Source organism: Lampris incognitus, chromosome 10, assembly GCF_029633865.1.
Source record: "Lampris incognitus isolate fLamInc1 chromosome 10, fLamInc1.hap2, whole genome shotgun sequence".
NCBI lineage: Eukaryota > Metazoa > Chordata > Actinopteri > Lampriformes > Lampridae > Lampris > Lampris incognitus.
Window position 1 is genome coordinate 52738880 of NC_079220.1, and position 18621 is coordinate 52757500.

General features: G+C 45.6%; 1 protein-coding gene across 8 annotated transcripts in view; it reads left to right on the forward strand.

The window, feature by feature from the left end:
• The first annotated feature begins 793 nt into the window (after positions 1–793).
• sun1b (Sad1 and UNC84 domain containing 1b) overlaps positions 794–18621 on the forward strand; it is a 42409-nt gene continuing 24581 nt past the window's right edge. For 2 of the 8 annotated variants that reach the window (XM_056288784.1, XM_056288791.1), the window contains exons 1-2: positions 4558–7676; positions 8152–8246. In XM_056288784.1, the coding sequence (XP_056144759.1) occupies positions 7668–7676; positions 8152–8246 (104 nt within the window). In that variant the 5' untranslated portion in view covers positions 4558–7667. Of the gene's footprint in view, positions 927–3416; positions 3671–4557; positions 7677–8151; positions 8247–18621 lie in introns of those variants that run through there. The other 6 variants (XM_056288785.1, XM_056288787.1, XM_056288788.1 and 3 more) reach the window with 6 other exon arrangements.

The window sequence follows — 18621 nt, forward strand, 5'->3', positions numbered from 1 at the left end:
AACTTAACAGGAAAACTGCATTGGATATAAATCAAATTACACGTTGAAATGAACGGTGAATGAGTTTCATTCGGGGCCCGTCACTGGTAAAAGTTAAAAAAAAAACCACTCAATTTAGCTTTTCCTGCATTACCCAAGGTGTGGGTCTTTGCCCTCTTGTGGTCTATATAGGTATTGCAGGTTGGCCAACAATTTATTTATTTTTTATATTTTTAGGAAACATACTGAAGACATTTTTATCCACTGAAAATCACTTAAAATGGCATAGGTCAAATGTAAAATCGTATTTTTTTTGTAGTTCAAAAGTTTTTTATTTCAAAGTTGAGGAACTCAGGAAATGTTTCTTAGGTTTGCCAGCGCTTAAACCCAACGGGAAATGGATGTCTATTTGCGCGAACATCTTACTAGGGCGCAATTTCTCGATCGCGGCGAGAGACACGAAAACACTCAAAAACACCGATTGTTCCGCTCGTACTTTAATCGCTTGGACCAGCTGACAGACACACGGGGCAGTTTATCTCGGACCTCCTTTGAGGACACCAAGAAATTCCCTGACCCTACAATGACCATTAATGTGATCAATAGCTGAGCTTATCTTAAATCGTGTTAAGGAACTTATCGAATTGATCGATCAACACCTCTGCCCTCGACCGACGTTATTTCAAGTCTCACACGTGGCCAGCCACCAGGCGACGCTGTGCTAGTCACCCATGGTTCCCATATTTGGTCATTTTGACCATATAAGGGCCGGTGACGCGACGTCAACGTTGAGGCGGAAAATATCGGCGTGGAGGCGAAACGGACGTCGGGTTCCGCTTTCAAATAAAACCAAGTCTGTTAACTGCCGAGGTTTCGTGTTTTGGACGCAGCCGAATTAGGAGATAAAGTCGCCGCTGGCGACCATCTGACGCTGGCGCCGACCACATGTGAGTCGAGTTAACCATTAACATTGGCATGCAAATGAACTTCACCATGTGCCCGCGCTGTCTCTTTTTTTGGGGGGGGGGTTTCAAACCGATTTAATTACGAGTCAGCGCTTCACTTATGTTGGCGTTTGCGAACTGTTTTTAGGGGGCCACCATAAGCGCTTTTGTAATGGAAACGGGGGGTTGTCTGCTTTCTGGAGCACACGTCTCGCCTGTTTGGCTGACTTAGAGGGCACGCGCCTCGGGCTCGAGCCCTCGCCGTGGTTCGCCTCGCAGCGCGCGGTGAGGCTTTGGACGCTCTCGTGCGTCTGAAACGGTGCCGGCGTGCTCGTTGATTACGGTCCAGCTGAAGGGACGACCGAGCTAACGACGAGTCTGGATAATCGTCTCTAGCGGACTCCTGAGGTCTCGTCTCTCTGGCTCGTCGGACAACTCTTATTTCCTGTTAATGAAAAAACAAAAGATGTTTTCCCTTTTATTGTGCAAAACACATGCACATGGCATGATCAACATACAAAACTGTTCACGCCAGGAGAATACGAAATACTGTATATATATGAGAAATACAGGAGAATACAAAAAATATATGAAAGAATACTTGTCTTCAGAATAGTGTCAAGTCTATTAGAAATGTATCAAAAACACAATTAGTTCGAATTGCCTTTTTTGTTTTTAAGGCCTCTTATCGTCGTGCCGTATTGGTGCACTTCGAGATGAAAATGTCCCAACATTTTGGGTTTGGGTTTGGTTCCGTCAATTTCGCCCATGGCCCGCCCGCCCGCCTTCTGCGGTTGATGTTCAAAGTGCCCACTTATGATTGGCCGTGACCGGCTTGCGCTTTGTCTGTGCTGTATCAAAGTTTGACCGGTAGATGGCGCCTTGCACAAGGCGTAAAATGTATTTTAGCAAGACTAACGCGTGACAGCCTGCATCCACTCTCAAAAGAGGTCAGGTTAAGCGTGTTAGCTCTGTTATTCCCTCGTTCATGAAGATCCATTCTGAGGTGGATTTGCACAGCTTTGCTATGGGGGGGGTTTGTGGAGTATTTATTCCTATTTATAATGTGACAAATAAAGTACTTGAACTTCCTGTCTTGAATGTGTAGCTTTGAATGATTGGCCAAATGAACAAGTAATGATAACTTGTTACCCTGAACAGATGGCTTGCTGTTTATCTGGTTGTGTTGTAAAGTAGTAGATGTTTGATTTGGCAAATGTTGTGTCTGTACTTGGTGGCAATACAGCTGCAGTGTGCTAGTGATATTTTAGTCCCATTAAAGGAAGTGCCGTGGATAAGGCACGAGTGAAGTGTCTCTCATGTCACCTTGTACCAAATACTTGCAGCAGATATATTAAACCGGTGCCAAACGGCTTTAATCTCATCACTCCAACTTTGCCATCAATTTAGCTGTTTACCTGTTGTGTAAAGAAGTGATCTTAAGATTCAAACTGATCTGTTTAGAGCAGTGTTTCTCAACCCTGTCCTCAAGGACCCCCTATCCTGCAGATTTTCATTGTAACCCTGCATAGGTAGCTCTGCTTGCACTTACTCGACCAATCATCTCGCAGCACTTAATTATGCAAGGTGTGCAAACTGACGTTCACTGCTGAATTACTACAAACAGGTACCTATTCGGGGTTGCAAAAGAAAATCTGCAGGATAGGGGGTCCTTGAGGACTGGGTTGAGAAACACTGCTTTAAAGTATTATCAGTTATAGTTCAAAATCCCCCCCCCCCGAGCTATTGCACAGAGCCCTTGGTGGTCCCCCCCCCTTTTTTTTTAAACTTGTTTCAGATTGATGGATTTCCACTTTTCACACTGGCTCAGGGTTAATGGCGGTTGAGCTGTCAATGGCAGGCTGTGGGATGACTTGCTCTGGGGGTTTTTAAGTTGGCGGAATCGGTTTCATATTTCAGATCACTTGGTTAAAAGTCCAAACGAGTCCTGTAATGCCTAATTCGCTTTTTGTTCACTTCTGTTCTTGCTCTGTTCATCTTGCACTCCTTTGTTGTTGTTGTTGTTGTATCGTCCGTGAGCAATCGGCCACCAAGCGTTTCACCTATTGGCTTTCTCTTATGTCGTTGCACGTACAAGTATGAACTTGCTCGGATCACATCACCGCTGGGACGTTGGTGCGTGTGAATGTGATGGGTCTATGTGTGGATCGGCAGTGAGCAGTGGTCCTCTCGGGGGTTTGAGGCGTCTCTAAATCACCCTTCCCCTCCTCATCTCCGAGCATCAGACACGTGAGCCCGAGATGCCGGAGCGGCGCTGCGACTCCAGTTTTCCTCCAATAGATTCAAAGTTTGCGCCCTTGCCTGACCAGCAGGCCTGGGAGGGGGGCGGGGCTCTCCAGCAGCGGGACCCCCCCCGCCCCCCCTGCACGGCTTTGTTACGTCTGGGAAGCCATTTTGGAATATCGCTCGCCGTGCGTGAGCTTAGCGCACACTTTGCAACGTGCAAACTTTCGGGTATATCTGCGCAGGGGGTGGGAGGGGGGGACGTGTATTGTTCTGGGCTTGTACCCGGGTTCGGAGGACTGGAGAGTCCTTTGCGGGGGGGGGGGTTGTCCACGCTGCGGGATGAAGGCGTCGGGATTGCGGTCAGGAGTTTATGCGCCTTCCGCGATAGCGCTGTGCGGATTTTGTCCCTCCGGATTACGCTCGTGAGGAAGAACAACGGTACCTGGACCCGGACCCGAACCCGTACGGGCGAGTAGTGCACTCTCACCAGACCAGAACCAGTGAGGATGTCGCCGTTACGCCGCCTTGTCTATAATCGCTCCATTTCGGGCTCGTTTTCCAGCCCTGCGTCTGTTTCGTCCTCGCTGTGCTCCTTCACCCAGAACTCGGTCCAGGACCGCGGACGCCACCTCGGGCCTCGTTCCCTGCGCGGTTTCATAGATTTGACCTTATAGATTTGCCGCATGTCGTTTATTGTAGGCGATATGAATATTGCGCCCTGCGTTGGCGAGGGACGGCGCCATCTAAATATACGGCGACTAAATTTAGCGTCAGGACGCTGAGAATGTAACGGGGCAATGTGTGTCTAATTTCTTATCTATTTTAAAATATATATATATATATATTAATTGGTATTTGCCGGTTATATAGTTGTCGCTGGAATCGATGTGTTAAATGGGACCGATCTCCGACGCTATTAATGAAAGTAAACAAGACGGACCCAACGCGGTCTCGTCATTTCCGTTGTGCGTGAAGGAGCCAGTGCAACATTGTAGCCACGGATAAGGACGGACGCGTGCACAGCAGAACGGCTCTCACTATATAGCTCGCCATTGTTTACAAACTGCGTGCGTGCGCGTGTGCGTGTGTGTGTGTGTGTGTGTGTGCGCGGTGCCGGGGATTCTGCACGTCTTTATATTGCTCAGCCTTTCCTCTGGTCATCTGAATCAAGTATTTAGACGCGTGCCCCCCCAAGAGTGAGCTGGCCTAAACCGGTGCAGTAATTTGTATGCAAAATCGCTAAACTCTTGTTAATAATGCATTTGTAATGCGTTCCTGACGGGTGTTAGGCTAATGTTTGAGGTTTTCACTTCAGCTTTGTACTCCCACAGCAAAGCTCCAAGATGTAAGTCCTCGAATAACTCGATCAGAACTCATATAATACAAATAGTAGACTTTACAGATACATTAGGTGACCCTTATGGGAACACCGGTGCGGAACAGGTCCAAGTAGGATGTTGGTATTCTGTACTAGCATATCCACACGTGCTTGCATCAGTACTGGTCAATTGGTGGTCCCAAAACCTAATCCTGGCTGAATTTAAGTATCTGCTTTGGGTTTTGGGTACTTGTTTGTTTTTATCCCTCCTTGTAAGCCTTGAGGCTTGAGAGTTGATTTGTGCTCTGATTAAGATTATGGGTCCCTAGATTTTGGCGGTGGATTTGGGGTGAGGCCATCTGTTTCTGTGCCGCCTGCATTCTTTCATCATCTCGTTGGCCCGTTTTGATTTAATGGCTCAATACAAGTTGATCTGGGGACCTCCTTGTTTGACTCTTGTATCAGCCTTGCTCAGGATGGGTTAAGAAAAAGGCTTATTTTTGTAAGCAGTGGGGCTAGGTTGTTTAAACTCTCAGACTCTGTTGCACAGGCCTAAATCCATGCTGTGGATATCTGAGAGCACTAGAGTTCGTTATTTTCGCAATTTAGTTTAAATTTACGCATGCAAAAAATTGACTTGAGTTGCTCCTGTGCATCACCTTGTACATAACACACAGTTTTAAAGTAGCTGCTGTTGAAATATTAAAGAGCAAAATAAAGAGACAACAGAAATCTACTCAAAATGATGAGTATAAAGGACTACATATTTTTAAAGACACCATGGGGAGAAAAATCTCTGAATTCCAATAAAAGACATAAGGGGGAAAGGAATTAATTTTGGATTTGCTATTTCTCTATTTACTTTTGATAGAGTCACTGTATTACCCGGACTATACAGCGCTGTTTTTTTTTTTGCTCGTCTAGCTGGTCCTGCAACTTGTGTTCCAAAACGACTTTATACAATGTAATTTTGTTGAACGAATATACTGCATTTCAACCAAGACCAGTAGATAGCACTGTTTAATCTTGTGACTCAATTGAGAACACTACCGCCGTGTAAATGCAACTTACTGTGCATTTTAACTGAAGGCGAAGCGAAATGTTGCTTTGTTTTCCTTACGCGGGTTTGATCGCTTGCCTGCAAAATGAACAAGCGAATTTTGTGCCACGTCACAGGAAGCGTTTTTGATAAATGATGTAAATGCATCAAACACTATTATTACGCATGTGCATTGACTCTTATTTATATTGAACTATGATTTGTGTTTTGTATGCTGGCGACCGGCACAATACACAAGTCTCACCATGCTTGGCTGTTAATGTTCTTACCAAAGTGAGATGTTTCTGGATCATATTTAACAAATACGTTATAGGATCATTCTATTATTCTCATCTCGTCTCATCATCAGCCGCTTCTCCGCGGTTGGATTGCGGTGGCAGCAAGCTACATAGGGCACTCCAGATGTCCCTCTCCCCAGCAACCCCCTCCAGGTCCTCCTGGGGGATTCCAAGGCGTTCCCAGGCCAGATTGGACATGTAGTCCCTCCAGCGAGTTCTGGGTCTACCCCGGGGTCTCCTCCCTGTTGGACGTGCCCGGAAAACCTCTAAAGGAAGGCGCCCAGGAGGCATCCTGATCAGATGCCCGAACCACCTCGACTGGCATCCTATTATTCTCTCTTGTAGTCCATCCATCCATTATCCGAACCGCTTATCCTGCTCTCGGGGTCACGGGGATGCTGGAGCCTATCCCGGTACTGATTGGGCGGCAGGTGGGGAGACACCCTGGACAGGCTGCCAGGCCATCACAGGGCCGACATACGCACACGCACACACATTCATACCTAGGGACAATGTAGTACGGCCGATTCACCTGACCTACATGTCTTTGGACTGTGGAAGGAAACCGGAGCCCCCGGAGGAAACCCACGCCAACATGGGGAGAACACGCAAACTCCACACATAGGACGACCTGGGGTGACCCCCAAGTTTGGACTACCCCGGGGCTCGAACCCATGACCTTTTTGCTGTGAGGCGACCATGCTAACCACTGCACCATCGTGCCGCCCTGTACTGTATTACTTTACAAAAAAAAAAAGAAAGAAATCTGCTCTACAGGAGCCGGCTCACATCATTCACCTATGGGAGCCGGCTCATAGAGCCGTCTTGTTTGTGACCAACACATCACGACTAAAAAGTAAGTCATAAATTTGTAAGTTCATCATAAGATATCTTGCGATCTTATCTCACGTTCATGGATCAGCGACAGAAAGTGCCCTGGCTGTGCTTGGAAGTCCTACCGGACCTGGCGTCGACAGTCAGTTTGGGTGCATAGCATCAACCTGAGACCTGATTAGCTTGTCCTCCATCTTGACTGAAGAGATTTCTGTAAAAGGGGTGTGGCTTGTACTTGGTGATTGGCGTTTGCAAGGCGAAACGTTAGCTCAAGTTGAAATTTTTATTCACTCGAGCAAACACCCGTCGCCTATTTCGCAATGCTTGTAGTTTCGCCGCGATTAACTCCGTCCATTCTCTCCTATATCGTTGACTTTTCACACATTTGCACTGCTCGTGAATTTTGCTTCGCATTCAGTTAAAGCACGCCTTTTATACACCGAAGCGCCTTATATATGTTTTTTCCTCACAACACGTTTTTTTCTGAGTGCAACTTTATACTCCGGTGCGACTTTTAGTCCGGGAAATATGGTACTATTTTTCCCATTTTTCATCTGCAGCCTTTTTGATTTATTAGGTCTGAGGTCTAGGGCTGTTGTCATACACTTGCATGCAAATTTAGACGACTCCGTAATACATGATAAAAGCGATCAGCTTTTGTTTCATAACAAAGAGGTCCTGGACGTCATGTCCGTGCAGAGTAATCTGCACTCCTGAAAAGCCCAACCCTTAAGGCTAGGGCTTTCCCGCCTATTTCCTAAACTTAGCCACACCTCTGTCCACATTCTACTGCATTCTCTGTATGTGGGGCTTTACTTCCGCAGTCACGGTTGCACTGGAGGTGGTGGAGAGAAGTCTGCTGGATACAAAGTGAGACACAGGATCCTCATTGCCTTCGCTCCCGTCTTCACCAGCCAGTCCTGACAGTTGTTTACAGATTGGGAAAGAAGAGGCGATTCATTCTCTGCAGCCCCGCCACCCTTGTCAACAGCAAGCCAGAGCCAAGGATGCAGGAGGTCGGCCAAATCTCGTTTACAGGCAGAGCCACAGTAGTATTATTGTTTTTCTTGGGAAAGGAGAATATCTCGCTGCTCTCATTACTGACTTCCTGGACTGGGGCTTTACAGAATAACCATTCCTAGTTGTTGTATGTCCTTGGAGAGCAGCCCAGAGAGTAGGACCAGAATTGATTGGGGAGGGACAGGGAGTTTATGAGTTGTGAATGTTTGACTAAATGTGTAGATAATGCACTGAAGCTTATTCGTAGGACAATTACAGCGAAGTGGAATTATTCCTCATTAGCAGAACTAATCCGACAAGATTGTTGAATGACTAAAGAGAAACAGGCTGAGCAAGGCTGTGCATTTGATCTTGTGAGGGTATGGGTGTGTGCTGCTGTGTATGACTGTGTGAATGTGTGTGTTGGAGCTGTTTAATCCACTGTTGGCTATGGTCTAAAGAGCCCTATCTCATGCGCCCTGACTCTTGCAGTCTAAAAGAAGAATGACCATGGATTTTTCCCATCTACACACATACACGCCGCCACAGTGTGCTCCAGAGAACACCGGCTATACTTACTCCCTCAGGTGAGATCTCATTACTATGCAGCGCGGCCTGGCCGTGGCATCAAACACTGATGTCTATACCATTGCAGTCATGATCGAGTTGAGGCTTGTAGATGACTTGACTTTGGTTGAGGTGAAAGTTGTCTGTGTGTCACATTTTTGCAACAAATCTTCTGTATTTGCAAGTGCTTCACAGCTCTTTGTGTGTTAATGTCTGTGACCAGCACCTTGTTCCATATTTCAAGATGTCTCCAGATGGTTATCATTTTCTCGCTCTGTTTAGAAAGGAGTGTGCTTTTGAACTTTGAGTGCTAATGCCGTTATGTCCTGTGCTATTGTTGATCAGTCTGCTTATTACTACATTGTTGTTGAAATGCTAGCCTATTAGTCTGGAGGGCTCAGGCAGTTTTACATTCAGTACTGATAGGCCGTTTGTCTTAGGGTCTCTGGGGTGTTGGTAAAATAGTGACGATTCTATTTTTCCTCAAAGTCTTTTTGCAGTGGTCGCATTATGGCGGTTGATAATCACTAAACTGTGTAGGGATATAAAAAATCCCAATGTGAAATGATGAAATCTCCCTTTGACTTTTGCTGTGCTTTGTTTTCAATCTTCTGTGAGGTCTCTCTATTACACTGATATGTCTTTTTTTTTGGGGGGGGGGCTTGTGGTGAATTAGCCCCATGATTCAACGTATTGGTGTTTGTGTACTTGCGTAGTTAAGTGGGAATGAAGGAGTATTACAGTTTTTTTTAAGTATTAATGTACATTAGCGTAGTAGAGCTGAGTTGCACTTAGTCTGCTCCGTGCACTACTGTCCTTCTTCAGTTGTTGGCTCGAGGCAGAAGCAGCTTATTGGTTCTATGTGATCTCATGAGCAATGTCTACATGACAAAGTTAGAGCAATTAGGGTCTGAAAACTAGGGCTACTGAGTAAATGCATATACACACGGCTTGTTGTCGCCTCATTTCATTTTTACAGTTCATCCTTTCCTCTTCAGCTGCTTATTCCATGACAGTAACGTTCACAGGTGTGGTTGGTGCTCCATTGGGAGAGTGTGAGTGCTGATGGAATGCTGTTATTCTCTTTTAGTGTTGCCACATTTGATGCCTTGGGCTGAAAAGGTGAAGAAAGGCATTTGGGGTGTGTAGGAGCAAAAGGTGAATTATCACCTTGCCCCTTTGCTTTGCTCAGAGCCGCACAAAGCTCTCTGTAATGGCTTGGTTCCCGACATTGGGGTAATGAAGAGCTCTTGCAGGACATTTTAGGAACAGAGGCTTCTCATCATCTAAGTGAGAGTAGAAAGCTATATCTCATAAAGGTGCGCAGGCATGTTCTAACAGACAAAACAAACAAAGACAAAACCTCTAGTCAGCAGAAATGACTGTGTCCTCTTCATTCAGCTAGACCACTGCAGGCTGCCATCAAGAAGTTTGGTTGCATGCCTAAACTAGATAATATGTGATGCCTCTGTAATATATATTTTATATACACTGGTAGCTCTTACAGGTTTCTAGGTTATCAGTCTTATTCAGTGTGAGTTTGCTTGTGGCTTTGCCTTGGTGCTGATGGAGGAAAACGAGGTAATATTGGAAGTCACGCAACATTTTTGCCATAATAAAGTGACTTTTTCTTAAAAATTATTATTATTATTTAGAGATTCAGTGACCTGCTGGATTTTGTCTCTGACACTTTCGGTAAAGAATATATAAGACACTGGGCAAAAACAACTCCAGCAGATTTTCATCATCTTGGATCGTCAGTTTTCTAAGGCAAATGGAGTAATCTAGCACTTTGACGTCCAGTCTTGCAAGCCGGTCTCGGGTCATCCTGTGGGGCGAGGTAAAGTAAGATGAAAGTAAAAAAAAGGTCTGTTTAAACACTATTGGAATGTGACATGAAGGCTCATTGGCTGGAACAAGCTAATCGTGTTCCTCAGTATGCAGTCAGCTGAGGAACTATTAATGAACTTCAGAGTCACTAGCATGGCACTGATCCCGGGATTAGTCTAATAGCTTATGCTTCTCAACCAGCTAGATGAGAGATTCATGGTTTTCTATTAGCTTGCTTACAGTAGCTGAGAGAACGATATGTTTTGGCATAGTTGAGAGAGATGCTTATTGAATTTATTTCATTCAACAGAAAGCGCTTGCGTCTTTTGTCTTTTCTTTTTTGTTGTTGGTCAGTGGAAATTCTGTGACGGGGTGAGCGCGATTGCAGTTGTGTCGCTACTTTTACATCAAAGTTCAGAAATAATAGCCTATCCCAGAGGCAGGCTCATTGTGTTGATTGTCCGTGTTTGGATGTGTGTGGCCTTCAGTGAATGAGACGAGAGAGCAGTCCTGAGAGGGGTTGGTGTCAAGTGACGGCAACCGTTGGCCCATCTGTCGTCAGAACTCAAAAGGCCAGAGACAAGTTTGCAGCTCTGCATGGTCAATGAGAGAGGGCGAAGAGGGGGAAAACATTTAGGCCCAGCCAATCAGAATCATATTTATTGCCAAGTAGTTCAAGAACATAAAAGGAATTTGACTTGATGTGTTGGTGCATAAGGGCAAAATTAACAGCAACAGTAGGGTAAACGTTAAAAGAATAATTAATATCAAAATAAATATTTATGCACACAAGACAAAATAAAAATAGGTGAAATAAGGTGCAGTAATGTGAAAACACGGAGAATTTGGCAGGTTCTGTATTTGCAAAATGTTAAAGGAGAATTTTTAAATAAGTTATTTACAGAATGAGAAGTTGTTGTTAAAGTAGGAGTTATTTACGGGGGGGGGGCTTTATGCAGTGTCCATGAACAGAGGGCACAGTTGGGCAGATAGATATATATTGCACTGTGTTTGTGCATGTGAGTGTGTGCGTGTTAGGACTGTCAATGAATATTCCAAATTTGAATATATACCCGAATTGTAAAATAAATAAATAAATAAAACAGACATTCGAGTGTTGAACATTTTATATTAATTTGGGGGGGGGGCAATATCGTGGCTGTCTGCCTCGCAAATTCGTGCAAGAGCCTTGGCCACTGCACTGAATACGCTGCATGACGGACAGGAGTCACACATCACTTCCTTTGGTTGAAAATGACATTTAGGTCAAGCTGAAACGAGCGAATAATCCAACAACAACAACCATATGGTACAGATGGCAGAGAGTTCACAACCCAACTCGGCCACAGAGAGGGATTTTCACTCCGAACAATCTAAAAAGCCCCCTTTGGAAATACTTCGGATTTTGGTCAGAAAATGGAAAGATTGTGGAACCTCGAGATAAAAGTAGTATGCAAGCTATATAGGCTACAGTTAGCTTACCATTCCGCCAATAGTGACCTGAGGGCACATCTCGAAGATGTGTGCAAAAATCTATTCGAATGGGTTCGAACCTATGTGTATTTTTAGAAGGAATATTTGAATGTCATTTTTGGACAATTTTGACAGCCCTAGCGTGTAGTATGTAGGTATATGTCGTAGTGTGGAGAGAGGATCAAAGGGGGTGGGGCAGGGGGGCGGTGTCAGTATCTGTGAGTGTTCTTGCGGCACGAGGTTCTGGTTTTTATGGACCTTAACCTCTTGCCAGATGGGAATGTTTTAAAGAGACCATAGCCTGGGTGGGAAGGGTCGACCGTGATCTTTCCTGCTCGTTTTAGTGTCCTGAAGGCGCACAGCTCCTGGAGCGCTGGCAAGTTGCAGCCAATCACCCTCACAGCAGAGTAGGGCTGTCACTTTAAGAAAAAAACATATTCGATATTCGTGGCAGAATTGTACCCATATTCGAATTTGGATTCGAATTTCCACGTAAAAAACGGTCTTTAAAATGGCAAGACTAAAAATAACCCGTAATTTATTGACCAGTAATTATTTTGATCATGCGTTTTACCATTTGTATCCACAAGAGGGGACAAGCAGACAGACAACATATTTCGGTCGAAATAATTAGTGAAGTTTAATGCAAATTATGAAGTCAAATGTTGCCATATTTTCAAAAACAATTACCACAGAGTATGCTTCTCAAACAAGTAATATTAATGTCAATAATCCTCACGGCAATTGGGCTGCATTCAGCGCTGCCATGGCAATGTAACGTAGGCTACTAACAGAACGTGGCCTATAAGTAGCCTAGGCAAGCCCACCAAACTAAATAACTAAAATAAATAATAATAGTAATAATAAAATAAAAAATAGTGGGTTATGTGGCCTTTGTAAATACGATTATACATAGCCTACACATAGGCCTAACTGGACTGGGAGGCTACAAATTATTCACCAGGAATATCAACTGGTTAACGTGTTCAGTGTCAAGAGCGGAGCGCTTTTTGTTAACAATATTCCCAGCTGTGGAAAAGACTCGCTCAGGACGCACTGATGTCCCGGGAACACTCAGCTACTTTCTTGCAAGCTGCGCCAGGTGGGGATATTTTGCGCTACCCAGCGTCTTCCACCATAGAAGAGGATTGCTGTCTGCTGGCATCGTTTTCTCTCTTCGGCAGGACCACATCTCTTGGTGCAGTACATTTTCTCGGTGGTCTCTCGTCTCACCCCTTCCCTTGTATGTTTCTCCAAACAGATCGCCCGTTGCCGTCAGGGCTGTTTTCCCTGCGTGAGTGTCTGAGCTTAACGAATGCTCATCTGTCCCACTTTCAAATCTCACGGCCATTTCTTCTTTAATGTTTGCGTGCACTTGGTCCTTCTGTTCCTCTGATAAATGCATTAAACTATGAAAGCGGGGATCCAGGTATGCTGCTTTATTCAATAACATGAATGTTGCTTGATTATTTTTTTCATAACGCTTCCTCAAATCTGTGTCGATCTTTGCGGTCATTTCTCTCAAGCTGGGCATTGCATTAGGAATGGGTGAGCCAAGTTGACACAGTAGTAGTACATGCTGTAAAGGCAATACAGCAGAAGCTGAGGGATATTTGTTAGTTGACAAAGCCTCAGTCGCAATCTTGAACGGTCTAAGTATTTCACGCATCTGTTCGACCATTTGATTTGACCATTTTTTCTCAAATATTACAGCTGCAACAGCTGCCTGTTGTTCCGATGCCCTGCAGATCATTTCATATGTACTGTAACGTGCATGGATAAGAAGACACGCTGGCCGCTGGCTGGCGGGTCTGACCCTTTAGTCGAGCAGTTAACGATGCCTCCTGCGGTGCGGGCGATACGGGTTCTCTTCCCGGCCGCGGCAGTTCCTGTGGTTGCATTGTCCCCCCGAATTCGCTACATTGGTGTCAGAAGTGGGATGGAGCGACCGTAAGGCCATCGGAAGCGTAGGCGGCGTGAAGGAGCTGATATGCTATAGGTTGGTCGTGGAACTATGGTATGCTAGTTCACGCTCACATAGTTTGCATATTACCTTGTCCTTGTTTTCAGTCTTTCCATTTACAGTCCAAAAACCAAAGTGTTTCCAAATCGCACTCCTAAGATTCTCTGGAGTGACGATCTTTCTGGTATGCTGATCATCGGGCTCGTTGTCGGCAGCACCAAATTCCTCCATTTTCTCGTTTCTGGCTGCAGCCTAGGCCTACGTTTCCGCTCCATGGACTTATGGGTAATGGACTTATGGGTAATTAGAGCTGGAATTCTTGCCGTAGCCTACTTTCGGCATTTTTGACATTGATTAATTAATAATTTTAAAGTACAATCAATGTATTTATTTATTTATTTAATTCGAATTTCCCCATTTACGTTCGAATCTCGTGTTTTTATGCAAATTCGAGATTAAATTCGATATTCGAATATAATGTGACAGCAGTACAGCAGAGTGAGCGATAAGCTGCAATCTGCCCTTGTCATTGGCATTGCCAGCAGTGTACCAAATAGTGATGGAGGAGGTGAGGTTGGACTCAGTGATGGTGGTGTAAAAGTGCCCCATCATTGGCTTTGGCAGGTTGAACTTCTTCAGCTGCCGCAGGAAGTACATCCTCTGCTGTGCCTTCTTGGTGAGGGAGCTGATGTTCAGTTCCCACTTGAGGTCTTGAGTGATGTTGGTGCCCAGGAAGCGGAAGGATTCTGCAGTGCCGACTGGGGAGCCACACAGGATGATAGCAGCGAGTGGGGGTGTGTTCTTTCTGAAGTTCACAGTCATCTCCACTGTTTTTAGAATGTTGAGCTCCGTGTTGTTTTGGTCACACCAGGACACCAGCTGGCCAGTCTCCCACCTCTAGGCAGACTCATCACCATCAGAGATGAGCCCAATGAGGGCGGTGTCATTAGCAAACTTCGGGAGCTTGACTGACTGGTAACTAGAGGTGCAGCTGTTTGTATACAGGGAGAATAGGAGAGGGGAAAGGACACAGCCTTAAGGGGGAACCGGTGCTAATGAACCGGGAGTCAGAGATGTGTCTCCCCAGCTTCACGTGCTGCTTTCTCTCAGATAGGAAGTCTCAGTGATCCACCTGCAGGTGGAGTCAGGCACGTGTAGTTGGAAGACCTTGTCCTGCAGTAGATCTGGGATTATGTTGTTGAAGGCATAGCTGAAATCCACAAACGGGATCCTGGCATAGGTTCCTCCCGAATCCAGGTGCTGGAGGATGAAGTTGAGCACTATGTTTACTGCATCGTCCAAAGACTTGTTGGCTCTGTGGGTGAACTGCAGGGGGTCCAGGAGTGGGTTGGTGATGGTTTTAAGGTGGGACAGTACATGGTGCTCAAAAGACTTGATTACCACATTGGTCAGGCGACTGATCTGTAGTCATTGAGTCCTATACGCCTTGGTTTTTTGGGGACAGGGATGATGGTAGAGGTCTTGAAGCAGGCTGGTATGTGGCACGTCTCCAGTGAGGTGTTAAAAATGTCTGTGAACACCGGAGACAGCTGATTGGCACAGTGCTTCAGGGTGGAGGGAGAGACAGAATCTGGTCCAGCTGCTTTGCAGGCGTTCTGTCTCTTAATAGCCTGTTAATGTCCCTCTCCAGGATGGAGAGAGTTGTTGTTGGGGAAGGTGTGGAGGGGGGGGGTCTCCAAGGTGGACAGTTGGGGAATCAGAAACATTTATTCGTCATTTCATTTCATGGACTTGCGTACATGAAATAGAGAAGCCTGGGCCCCAGCTGAGGCAGGGGAGGAGGAGCTGATGGATGGAGTCACGGGGGATGATGTCAGGACTGACTCATTGTCTTTCAAATTGACAATAGTACTCATTCAGATCATTGGCCAGGCGCAAGTCATTAGTGGAGTGGGGGGTTTTCGGTTTGGAGTTGGTGAGCTGTGTGAGGCCCTTCCAGCCAGGCAGAGTTTTCTGAGTATTGTTGTTGAAGTTTCTCAGAGTACAGTCGCTTAGCACCTCTCACTGCCTTGCTAACCATGTATTTAGACTCTTTAAACAAGACCTTGTCCCCACTCCTAAACGCTGGCCTGTTAACGTCCCTCCCCAGGATGGAGAGAGTTGTTGTTGGGGAAGGTGTTAGGACCCTTGTTATAAAGCTAACAGTCGCTGAGCTGTGAGGGAAGTGGCGGCGTCAATGATAGAACTTATAACAACACAGTCCCGATGTTACCGTTAACCTCATCTCTGTCGAACGGGAGAAAGCCAGTGCTTTCAGTAAGGGATTCCATAAGTATCACAGCCTGATAGAGAAGTTTTACTCCACGCCCTCTTTTTCCCAGGGTCTAAAATTAACTTTCTGACTTGCCTGCCAAACTTTTTTTTTTTTTTTTACCTGTCAGAATAATTCAGTTGCACTACCATACTTATTGTATATCAGTTTAGTTCTCACGTGCAATTTTTAATCAGTTCCAAACATCTTTTGGTCTTTCTTACAGTTTCATGGCCTTTGTGCCAACAGAACTGTTTTCATTTGAGTTTGATCGATACCATGAGCAGAACATTAACACACACTAAACAGCATCATAATGAAGCAAACTCGTGGCAGTCATCTGTGCGCCACTACTCACTAAATCTCATCTGAGGTTGAGCATTAGTAGTTGTAGTAATGTTGGCTTGAATTGCTTTGTCACAGCCGGGGGGGGGTTAGTTTGACAACAGGACTATACCTCAGCATTGTTGGTTTGCTCTTTCACCAGTCACTGAGTATAACTCGGTCGCTGGTTTAAAGGACAAATGGGCAACAAGCTACGGTGTCACCAGAGGACACAACCATTTGATAACGGGCCTATTTAATATCCTTACTCTAGAAATGAGGTGATTGTTGTTATCATACATGCCATATGGCATGTAGGACTATGTAATTAAGCCGCCAAAGGGTTGTCTACATTTGGCGTGTGGCAAGTGTTCGTTTTGGACCCTGGGAAGATCATCTTGAGCTTTATTATACTTCTTCTTTCAGCTTGTTCCCTGTTCTCAGGGGCCGCCACAGCAGATATTATAGTGCCCATCGGTACCCTGTGAGGGCACAGCACCAATTGATCTTTGTTATACTACAACCCTGCAATTGCTTCTTCCCCCTAACTGGAATGACCCCACACAGACACACATGCTAAGGTACTGCGGTTGCAGATAGTTAAAAGATGCAGATTTGTGACCAAATGGTTGCCACTTTCAGTCCATGTTAATCAGGGAAAAACTGGACAGGCGAAAGCAATGAGCCACGTTTTGTCTTTCAGGCAACTCCTCTCATGCTGTCCTTGAGCAAGTCAAATAACTTGCAGCTATTCCGGCAGATGTGTTCAGTGGCCAAGAGAGCAAGATTGTGGTTGAACTGGGAAGCCCCCGGGTTAATGGGTATACTGTATGAATGTTTTGAATCTTTCCGTGTTGCTAAAATAAATGGACATCTGTGTATATAGAATTTGGTTTGATCATTGACTTATGGAACTTCCAGGAAGAAACTGATAGAGTGAATTACACTTGTCGTATCCTAGAAAAGAGCAAAGATTCAACCTTGGCTCCAGGACCAATTCAAATGTGAACTGATTATAGTGCTGTGCTGTAGTACGGTGGCATAGCTGTGTCCCCTGAGGCCCTTCCATATTTTATGATCACTCCGGGAAAGTGGGTCAGCAGGGCTTCTGGTCCTTGGCATTGTTGTCCACCATAAGTGACACTTGAACTCATGCAGCGGTTTAACAACGGTATGAGGACACGGGGAGTAAATGGCTGACAAGAGAGGTAGATCCAAGCTGAAAGAAATGGCCGGCCCAACTAATATGGCATCATGTGAGTTTAAATGCAAACTGAGTGCAGTGAGTAAATTAGCACAGAGCACCAGTGTGACATGGACAGTTGCTGCCCATGTTGCAGTCACAGTTGTTGTGACATCTGTCGTGTGTGTGCCTCAAAACATGTGCCAAAAAAGTTGAAACGGCAGCAGCTGGATGACTGCAAGCATCCCTTCTGAGAGAGAAACTAACAGCGTTGCCTTTTTAGTGGGCATTTTCTCCGATTGATGAATTTTAAAAATGCTCCGTTCTTTAACCTGAGAGTTGATTCGGTGCAGTTTATGAACTTTTCAGAGGCGTTTTTATTTCTGTCGGCGGGCCTCGCGCTCTCGTGCGATGGCGTTTGTCCGTTGGAAGGGGGAGGGGCTAACTGTCCGCCTGTGATCGCACGTTTCAAGTTTTCTCTCTCTCTCTTCTTTTGAGTTGTCCCCACGGCAACCACTGCAACATGAAGTGGCCCAGTCAGTGTGGAGTACAGGGGGGGTGGGGGTGTTGGGGAGGGGCTGTCAGTTAGAGGGGGAGAAGATGAGGGTGGGCTGGAGCAACCCTAATCACGGCATCAATTGTCATCCAGCCAGAGAAAAGATGGATGGATAAATGGAAGGGCTCTTCCTGCCCTCTAGTCCCCCGACGTGTGGTAAATATAGGCCCCGGCATCGCCGGGGGAAATGTCGGGTGAACATTTAATCGCTGAGCCAGGTGGGAAACTCCTGTGTCTCCCATTATGTTTTTTTTTCCATTTATCACTTACCTTGCTAAGGGAGGTTCATCCATCTCTTCTTTCAAAAAGACCCTACATTTTTGTGGCGATTGCATTTGCCATGTTGTATGTAATCCGGTGGAGGTAAAGTAAATGTGCTCATGTGATTCGCTCAGCGAGTGAGCCATACCCATTCCTTTTTTAACAACGGTCACAAAGTCGGTGACAGAAAATGTCTCCGTCGCTAACCAGTTGAAGTTTTTGTTTACCTCTAGCAGAAATGAAGCGTCCATTTGTGTTGTTTCGAATGACTCATCGCTTGCTGTGTATCGAACGCTACAACAGTCTGTCGTCCAGCAGATAGATCCTTCCTGCCCTACTTGCGATAGTAGGTAGAAGCTAAGTGGAGTTTTTTTTTTGTTTTGCTCAAAAACTGTCTTGCTGAGCAGTATTTGCAGTGGTGGCTGCACTAGCGCCTCCTCTGGTCAGTCGGGGCGCCGATCCTCCCATGCGCTATGCCCCCCTGGTGAAACTCCTCACTGTCAGGAGAAAAGAAGCAGCTGGCGGCTCCACAT